General features: G+C 32.0%; 1 protein-coding gene across 1 annotated transcript; it reads right to left on the minus strand.

Annotated features, from left to right (window-relative positions):
- Positions 1–1,188: 1,188 nt before the first annotated feature.
- Positions 1,189–9,887, minus strand: LOC143050763 (uncharacterized). Its single transcript, XM_076223883.1, has 4 exons — positions 9,883–9,887; positions 8,312–8,443; positions 7,813–7,957; positions 1,189–1,194 (listed from the first exon to the last, which is right to left on the minus strand). The coding sequence occupies exons 1-4, from the start codon at positions 9,885–9,887 to the stop codon at positions 1,189–1,191; spliced, it is 288 nt and encodes a 95-aa protein (XP_076079998.1).
- Positions 9,888–10,681: the final 794 nt, after the last annotated feature.

The raw sequence follows: 10,681 nt of genomic DNA on the forward strand, positions 1-10,681 counted from the left end.
AAGCTCTAGTAGCAAATACTATAGTACATCAAAGCCGGAGGAGAAAAAATAATTTCCTATATTAAATGTAACTTAACTTAACTTTACTTTTAATTTCAAAAAGAGAGTCATGGATACATACAAAACTCAAATTAAAAACAATGTTTGTACGTTTTTAAAGAATGTGTGTCCTAATTGCACCCCCCCCCCCCTAAACAAAACCTTCATAGGCCGAAAACACCAAAGTTACTTTTGTTAATTCATTGAATCTTTACTTTTAAAGTCAAAATTCTATGTGGTGCTTAAATAAAAAAAAAAGTTGCCTAAAATTAGTGTCAAGGATTAGATTTGGACGAAAAAACGGCTGAAATCCGTCATTTTGCATGTTGCGGGCATCAACTTTTGGAAGGCATATATCATGTATTTCCTCCAACTATACCATAATAGCAACTTTTCTGTTTCTATCAGACTTAGGCCATTGCTTTGACACAACTATATCCTATTAGCCAGTAAAAAAGTCTCCACACGACCTTTTTTCGCAAGGATTTTGTATTTTTTCATTTTATTCCGCAAGTCACGTGACCTTTTGACAGATAACACGTGACTTCAAAAGACAAAATTTCTTATTTTTTGAAATATTTAATCAATTATCTCTCAAATGGACCCAACACGACCTTTGCATGATCTTCAGTGCGAATGCTATATGCGATTGAACTTTGATATTGTCTTTCCATAAGTTTACGTCCAATTTGGCGGAACGTGAAAGGGTTAATGCATGGATATTGTTAGATATTATTTGTCGCAGAATATATATTGTTCTCTCAAGTTCGTACAATTTAAAAATCTACTCCATACGATGTTCACCAATAAGAATGCAATTAGCACTTATTTTGAATATCACAGCAAAAGAAAAAAGAAAAATAAACATTATGTGACATCATTTTGATTAAATATCAGATGTTAAAAACTTTAAGATTTGGTTTAAGATTTTCTCTATAACCAAAAATGATAATTTAAACATAATCAGAGATATTTATAAAAATCAGAAAAAGCATCAACGATCAAATGCATTTGTTTAAACTTTCACTCCAAATAATTAAAACAATATCAATGAAATCAATAACAGATATTGGACATAATTTTTCTTAAATAAAGGTCAAATTGAAAATAATATTTTAGTTTATTTTTTTAACGCGAATCAATCATTAATCAAACCTGTAAGAATTAATGGGCAACATGTAACATGAGCTATCATTTTTTTTTTATTCGCGTAGACTTCATTGATATAATCTCTAATTCCAGCTGTTTGTGTTGACAAACTGAATTTAAATTAATATACAATCATGTATATATTGCTTGGTTAATATAACAATTATCGCAACAATTTCAATAGATTTTTTTTACAAAATACGTAAATATATTTCTACTTCCTTATCATTAAAATATCAAAATGATAGATTGAAACAGCAAACAAACAAAAGACTTAATATTAACATATTTATCAGAATATTGAATCATTTATTGTATATATACTCGAGATTTACCATCTGTCTATCGTTAATATACCTCTCATTTGATAATTATAAACTGCACAACCGCCTTGATTGGTTTGTTTGGAAGAACAATATTATAACACTTCCGTCAATAATGGGTGTTATCTAAATAATTTAATTTCTACTTTTAAAGTTAGTCAAGGACTTCCTGTTGATGAAATAGTGACTGAAGTTTGAGTTTTAAGCAAGTAATTGTTGCAAAGTTTAAACAATCAGTTTAAATCAAGGAAACGTTATTACTATTAAAGCATTAAATAGATTTAAAAAAATGACATGGAAACCGAGACTGCGCAGCACGATTCCCAACAGTTGACTATTAATCAATTTTTTTTTATTCTTTAAAAATTGATAATAGACTGAAATGTACAATGTAGTTCTAATTGTTGTGTCTATTTTCTCAATGATGAACCAAAAGTTTGTAGGTAAATATATATTTAAGAGTTACAAGCCTTTTTAGCAATAACAGTGCTTAGTCGTGTTAGTAGTTTACTTTTTTTACATGCATGGTTAACGTGCTATATTTACTAGATAAATCTGAGCAACTGAATAAAAATAACAAGATAAATGTGTTATTTTCAAAATAAAAATTAACCTAACCAGTTTATAAAAGCAGGAATATTTTAACGATTTCTAAATAAATTGTATATTTATATGTATTTGTGCAAAAATATATATTTTCAATCCTGGTATCTATTATGTCTATGTTGAGTTTATTTATATCATTGCGATCATATATTTCCTACGTTTTGTTTGTTGTATTGATCGAAATGAGTGCCTAAACATGTGAAAGTATATACAAGGAATGAATAATATCAGGTTTATGATATCAGGTTTAATCTAGGATTTATTACTTAGAACAACATTTTTAAAACACTAAATATCACAAAGTATACAATTGCTATGATATCCATAACACAACCACTGTTGAGATTGCTAATGATTAGATTGTGAAAAAAACTAAGTTTCTTTATAACGTCCTGAAACACTTTCTTAATACTTTGAAAGGACATTCTCGTATACGTGTATTCTGAAATGATTTAGTAATTTTGATATTGCTTTACTTATCCTATTGCAGAATATGTTTTCCTTATTTTATTCCGTGTTTGACGCGAATATCTCTATCAACATAACATTTTAGACAATTCAAACTGGAATACAAATTGAAATCGAAACAAACGGATGGTAAAATGAGACTGTTGTTATATTAACTAAGCAAAAATGAGAACTTTTAAGGAGATAAATCAAAATATTTTTACTTTCTTGGCTAAAACAAAATGACAAAAATGGAGAAACAAAAATCGTTTTCAATGCCTACAACTGTTAGAGAAGTATTTTTTTTTCTTATAAAAATGACAATTAAGATTTATTAGATTCTATCGAATCTTAATCATATATACTGTTTTGAGAAAGAATTCATATTTTCCAATCGAACATCTTTCTTCACTATTCAATATAAAGCTGTTAAGATTTAAACTATACATCTTTTCTGTCTTATTTGTAATTTGAATCTACTTTACATTTATTCAAGACCTGTTAAAATGTAATTACTTGTTTTGTTTTTTGTTATTATTATACTAGGATACATACATGTAACGTTTTAGATTTAGTTACTTGATTCTAAGTATCATTTCAAGTTCATTAGATGTTAGATATACAGATATAATGAATTCACAAATTAGATAGAATAGTTTTTTATAGCCTTGTTGTACGGTTACATTACTGTCACAGGTTAAGGGAAGGTTGCGCGCCCGCAAACATGTTTAACCCTGCGACATCAAACATATGCCTGTCCGAAGTCAGAAACCTGTGATTCAGTGGTTGTCGTTTGTTGCTGTAATAAAAAAAAATTCGTTCATTATTTTGTACCTGAATCAGGTCATTCGTATTCTCGTTTTAATTACTTAACATTTTATTAATTTTAGCCGTGTATAGCTGACTTTGCTATGGTAAAGGCCATTACGTAACCTATATTTGTTAATGTTTGTGTCATTTGGTATTGTGTGGAAAATTGTCTCATTTTTTTATATTGTCTTTGACAGGATGTATTGTGGTATGCCGTTTTCCTCTGTGATTTTGTCAGTCAGTCAACACAGAATTGTCGAAAGAATAAATTGAAAACTGAGCTGGGACAAAATTCAGAAAAAGACTAGGAAAACAAGAACACGTATATAAAAAGTAAAATCACAAAAATACGGAACTCCGAGGAAAATTTAAAACGGAAAGTCCCTAATCAATTGGCAAAATATCATATGATAAAACTCATCAAATGAATGGACAACAACTGTCATATTCTTGATTTAGTACAGGTATTTTCAAATGTAGAAAATATTGGATTTAACCTGGTTTTATAGCGTTAAACCTCATATGTGTATTTAAATATAATAGTCAGTGTCATCTCCATGTCAATTTTTTTAATTTTTCAAAAATGTTGCCAAAGAGAGAGCGAGCAAAATCAAACTTTTCTTTTTTCATGTGAAAAACAAGAAGTTGCATCTTCCAATTTCCCCAGTTTCTAATTGTACAAACATAGAATGCCAAATACTGATATATAAATGTAACAACAAAGTAGATATATAATGTTGGTATTTTTAAAAATTAAATTTTGAGTTTCAAATTAATTTTTGCCGATTTGCGATATTTGCAAAAATTGCAAAACAATTGGACCATAACATTAGACTAAGTGTATTGAAGAAAGACAATTTTTGACAGTAAAATAAACAAGAAGCGAAACACATAAAATTGCTCATATGTTTTTGAAAGGTCTGTTACAAATCCTTTTTTTGTGGGAGGGGGGAGAGAAGGGCTTTATTTTAAAGAGTACACAGTACACTTTCCTGCACAATTTTTGTAGGAAAAAAACCTGCTAGATATTATTTGCTTATCATGTTTTTTCATACTTACATATTATCTTCGGCCGGAATGAGATGTATCATACATTTTAAGATAAAAAAAAAACAAGATTGTTTAACTATAAAATCTAGAATCGGTAGATACACATTTAATTATCAACATGAAAAAAAAAAAAACTAAAGGTTCGATATATATATTCGGATAGTTTACAATTTCATAAACCAATCAGAAAATGTTCATATCGGGGGGAAATGCGAGAGCTATAGCGACAAAACAAAGTTGAAGACCCCCCCAATTTTGTTTACTATATTTTGTTCTAAAATTCTTGAAATACCCACACATAAGATGTTTACAAAAAAATCACAGGCAGAAATGGATAGGCTGTTTGACCTATATAGTATTATATAATAAAGCAGTAATTGGGCTCCAAATTCTAGCATAATTTCTATTATGATAGTCATTATTACAACATGTAATTATCTTTACAATTACAGGCTAGCAAAAATTGTATTTGTTACAAAAATGCATACCAGCGTCTTTTTATTACCGAAAATAGAATATACATTTTGATTTTAGACATATCAACAAATCGGCCCAGAGATATTAATCGCAAACATCGCAAAATATTTCAACATTTAGTTAGGTATAACAAATGAACCTTTAAACTATAATATTTGGTTGTTTACATCCTACCATACACCGTATACCAATACCATTAACCATTTCCTCATGTATCATACACCATACATCATTTCAATTTGTATCATTCAATACATGATACAATACTCTCTTGACTTAACATGATTTGCACCATTGAAAACGTACTTCAAAGTCTTTTTTCTTAATTGAGGAATTGCCGAGATTGCGGTTAAAGTGAAAGACTTGAGACATCTGAACATAAGCTACTCTTATAATAATAATAATGAAAATTTATAAAGCGCCCTATATAAAAAATAAAAATTACTCTAAGGCTCTGTACATACACATGGTAATTAAAACAAATCAATGACAATAACATAAAACATCGTGTCAGATTCAAATACTGAAATAAAAAAATGCCTACCATGAAATAAATGGTCAATACGAGATACATGTTAAAACAAAGAATTAAAAATTAACAATACAAGCTAAAAGCATGCAGAACAAGCAAAAACTCTTAAACGGAATACAAAGAGTACAAAATCCCGTAAAAGAAAAAAGAATTCAATCTAATTAAAAGCAATGCGATACAATGAGTTTCTAGCTAAATTTTAAAACACTCTAGGGACTTTCATTGTCTTAAACTGTTCGGTAGATTGTTCCATAGAGATGCCGCTGCCCAATCAAATTGTCTTTCACCGTACGTCTTCGTCCTCACTTTTGGAACGGTGAGTAGTTTTGTGGAACTTGAACGCAAAGATCGGTTTGGCACGTGTAGATTGACTAGTTCCCGAATGTAAATAGGGCCAATGTCATCCAAAGCGCAGTACACATAAGTCAGTATTTTGTATTGTTTTTTATATTGGACGGGTAACCAATGTAAATCAGCAAGTATCGGTGTAATATGTTCATGTTTTCTTGTCCCGGTGATAAGACGAGCTGCTGTATTTTGTACTTTTGTAATCTGTTCAATGTAGTCTTGTTGATACCGTTCAGCAGAATATTCCCATAATCAAGTATGGATGTTATTAGACTCTTCACTGGTGTTTTTGCAAGCAGTTGTTGTTGCTGATGTGAAAATGACAGGATTTTACTATGGCAGAAACTTGCCGTTCCATCGTTAGGTGTTGATCAAAATATACACCTAGGTTTTTCACGCAGGATACACTACTTATAACAGTATTGCCGACTTTGAGTTAGAGATTGGGTACACTAGCCTTCAGATGTTTCGGTGTGAATATGATAAGTTCGGTTTTACCTTGATTCAGTTTTAACATAATTATTGACATCCATGAACTAATGTTGGAAAGACATAGTTCAAGTTTCGAAAAATAATTTTCCCAGTTGTCGAGTGGCTTGATAACCATGTACACTTGTGTGTCGTCCGCATAGTAGTGATATGTCATGCCATGGCGACGGCATATTTCACCTATTGGCCTAGAGAAAAGACAGTACAATTTCGGGCTTAGCACGGAACCTTGTGGAACACCGAATGTTAGATGACATTTTTTCGATGTAGTTGTTCCAATCACCACACGCTGATGTCTATTCGTCAAAAACGACTTAATCCATTCGAGAGCGCAACCAGTTATACCAAATGAAAATGACAGACGTTCTAGAAGAATTCTTTGATCTACGACATCGAATGCAGCGGAAAGGTCCAATAGCACCAATACTACTGATGACTGTTTATCTAAAGCCGCATTGATATCATGATGTACTCTCGCTAATGCAGTTTCCGTTGAGTGGCGTGGTCTGTATGCTAACTGAAGTGGATCGCACAATGAGTTCGAGATCAAATAAATATCTAGTCTCTTATAATCAACTACTTTTTCTAGAGTTTTTGAAATAAAGGGTAAATTGGACACTGGTCTGTAATTTTTGAAAATTTCGGAATCAAATCCAAGTTTTTTTAGAAGAGGTCTCACAAGAGCCTGTTTAAAGTCTGACGGCACGATGTTCTCATCAAATGATGCATTGACTATATCTGAAATAAGTGGCACGACAACATCGGAACACTGTTTCAAGAGGTTCGACGGAATAGGATCAAGCTCGCAGGACTTGTTCGGGGACTTTCGAATGATAGTTCGTATCTCATCATTGGTTGTGTGTTTGAATGACAACAATAGTGTACCAGTGAATTGAACATCAGCCTGTATAAATGCAATGTTATCACCCTTCACTACATTTTTGTCTCTTAGTTCATCTCTTATTGTTACAACCTTATTGACGAAAAAATCAGCAAATGAGTTTGACAGTTCTAAATCCGAGGATAAACTTGGCAACGGGGTTTGTTGTTGTTTACCCATGAGATGTTTTGTTAGTTTAAATAACTGTTTGTGGTCATTTCCACAATTCTCAATTTTAGAAGAGTAATAGGTTTCCTTTGCGATATACAACAGTTTATCAACAGTTCTACACTTTTCCGTATACATTTGATGATGGACTTCAAATTTCGAATCCCGCCATTTTCTCTCCGCTTTTCGCTTATCTCTTTTGGCATTATTAAGATGGTCTGAATACCATTCTGTATTAGGTCTTAAAACAACTGATTTGATCGTGACTGGTGCGTGTTTATCAAAAATATTGGATAAATTACCGTGATAATGTTCGACTTGTTGCTCTATGGAACTATCTATTCCAGTACATGAAAAACAATCTACAATGTCCTTTTTAAATGCCGTCATGTCGATCTCTTTACACTTTCTCAAAGAAATATCCTTGTGCATACAATTTGGTTTCTGGCATGCTAGCGTTGCATGAACAGAAAAATGGTCACACACTTGGTTACCTTGTGCATCACTGATGTTAGGACGCTGAACGTTTGAACCCCGTTTAATATCTGACTGTCTTTGTTCGTAATAAGAAGGTCTAAGATATTCCCACGTTCGTGTGTGGCATCTTTGACATGTTGTGTAAGGTTACGATCCTCAAGGCTCTGATGGAAACGTAATGCGTCTGGATCGCTGAGATTATCTAGGTGGAAATTGAAATCTCCGGTGAAAAGAACGTTATGCACAGGTACTAGAATAGTATTTTGATCAAGGTATGATTCCCATTCCTCAAAGAAAACAGTATTGCGAAAACCATTAGATTTGGATGGTAGGGGTCTGTATATTACACACAAACGAATATTGAGATCTCTAGAATGTACAAAGAACTACATATGATCAAAGTGAGTAAAATGCTTTTCATGGACGTTCAATCGTTTTATGCCAATACCCCCTTTGAACAAAAGTGCTATTCCACCGCCTCGACGATCACTACGACTGTGATGAATTATGCTGTACCCAGATGGTACTATGTCTTGAATAATACCTTCATCAACATCAGAACCAAGCCATGATTCCATGATAACCAGAATATCTAAATCATGAGAAGTCACAAATTCAAAAATGGCTAGAGCCTTGTTTTTGATAGATCTGCAGTTTTAGAGTGGCAAACAACATGCTACTTTTGGGATAAGTTCTGATATTGGGAATGATATTCACTGATACAAGAGTTATTCGGTGATCAGAGTTTCTTCCTGTGTATGCCCCAACAGGTCTTTGACCTACACATGTCATGATATTACTTGTTGACTCTGTAAAAGTAGGTGTGCTTACTATTATACGATTAGAGTCACAGCTGTTTAGATTTACGATGTTATTTAAGTTTATGCCACTTTGACTATATTTATTTACCTTGAGATATCTATTACCTGTCAGAGCTGTAATGTGTCGTATCACACGCGTTTCTGCCCGTGTACCTCGTCTGGTCCGACGTGACGATGTGGCGAGTAATGATTATCCTAAACAGCTTAATGGCTGAGTGATCACCGATGTTATTGTATTCAACAATGTCATGATTAATTATCAAGCTGAATCACAATAAATGTTTTTCAAAATCCACAATTTTGTTCATAGGCAGTAATAGATTGTAAAACTGCAAAATGTTTCATTAGTTTGCGTTATTAATTCACACAAATTTCAATAATAAATTCACTGTAATGGGAGCAGCCACTAAGCGCTAACCACTACTCACACATGGAAATGTCATATCACTCTATGAAAACTTCGTTTCAAAGAGAAGGAATGCACAACAACTATGTTTCTGTAGATAAGGAAAGGAAATCAAATGTTTGATAAGGAAATTTTCATACATATATCAAATCTTACAGGTTTTTATGTGAATAAGATAACGCAAACACCAATTCTCGTGTATTTATTGGTGTTATATGACAATTATAATATGTTTTCAGACTGTGAACAGGTTTATCAATGCTATAAGATCCACTACAATAATTGGGTTAGGCTTAAAACAGATGGTGCCGTTACTAACATTTGGTGTGAACACTATTGTAAAGATGCTGGTGCAAATCATCAATATTCTGGAACAATTGTAAGTTTAAAAGCTTGAATTAGCATTTTCAAGGAAACGTTCGGTCTAGATGATTAATGAAATGTGCAAATTTGGATAAAAGTACATAACTCATGTGTAAGAATTTCAATTTAATATAGACAATTATCGTGATTATATGCTTCATCATATTTCATGGTATTCACTGCTGTATTTAACCAAAATAAACACAAAATTGCTCATCCATTTTTAAAATAAGGTTACTTAGAAAACAGTCAACATTTCTGCTCCAAACTAAATTTTTGTACATTTTGGGCTTCAGCCATCTGTTCAACCACTCATAAACAAGTATTAACGTACAAAAAAAAACAGTTACAGTTTACATTTTGTAATGATATAATCAAACACAACAGAGTACTCAAGTTGGATAGTGTCCTTGATATGTTTTATCTTTTTTTGTATTTATATTTTTCATTTTCTAACTTTTTTCAGTCAAATCGATGTTATTGTCGATCAAACAAACCTCATTCGATTAATAACAAACAACAATATAAATGTACAGATACACTCGTTTGTAAAGGCAACACTGGGGAATTTTGTGGAGGTTGTTCAGGTCACTCGGAGTGGATAACAGTTTCAAAAATAGGTAAATATACACACAAACGCATATTGAAGTACTGAAACATATGCCTGGTACTCACGGTAATAGTAGTAGATGTATTGCAGCAACATTTTGATCAAGTGAAAGGAATGACAAAATTATACAATAAGTATAACAAATGCAATATATATGAAGTAAAAAACAGCAAAACAATCGCTGGTCTTTTCCTGTGCTGTGCGTGTAACAATTCTGTGTCATGAAGGGATTTCCTGTATCCGTTGGTTTTTCTATTAGTAAAAATGAAAACAACACTATCTAACACTATTTCGTGCATTCGAAACGCTTTTCTGTATTAACCCTCATCATGTTCGCTTAAATATGAAAAGTTTAACCAGACTTTAAAAGCATTTCTATGTACTGTTTGGTTGCATGTAATTGAAAATTTGGAGTTTGTGGCACATAAAGTCAAGATTTGGTAGAAAGTCCATAGACTCTAAAATAGAGTTTTTTGTTATAACTATTTAAGAATAGACTACTCCTGAGTTTGTTCACGATGTGTTCTCTTTTAAACTTTACAAAAAGTTCTAAACAGCCTTACATTCAAAAATTCCTCATTGTGAGCTACTAGATCATAGATATATTTTGTCAAAATTGTAAAAAGATTAAACAAGCCAAATTAGTTTTAGTCAAGGTATTTTGGTACTACCTTTACGATATCGTT

This window comes from Mytilus galloprovincialis, chromosome 11, assembly GCF_965363235.1.
Source record: "Mytilus galloprovincialis chromosome 11, xbMytGall1.hap1.1, whole genome shotgun sequence".
NCBI lineage: Eukaryota > Metazoa > Mollusca > Bivalvia > Mytilida > Mytilidae > Mytilus > Mytilus galloprovincialis.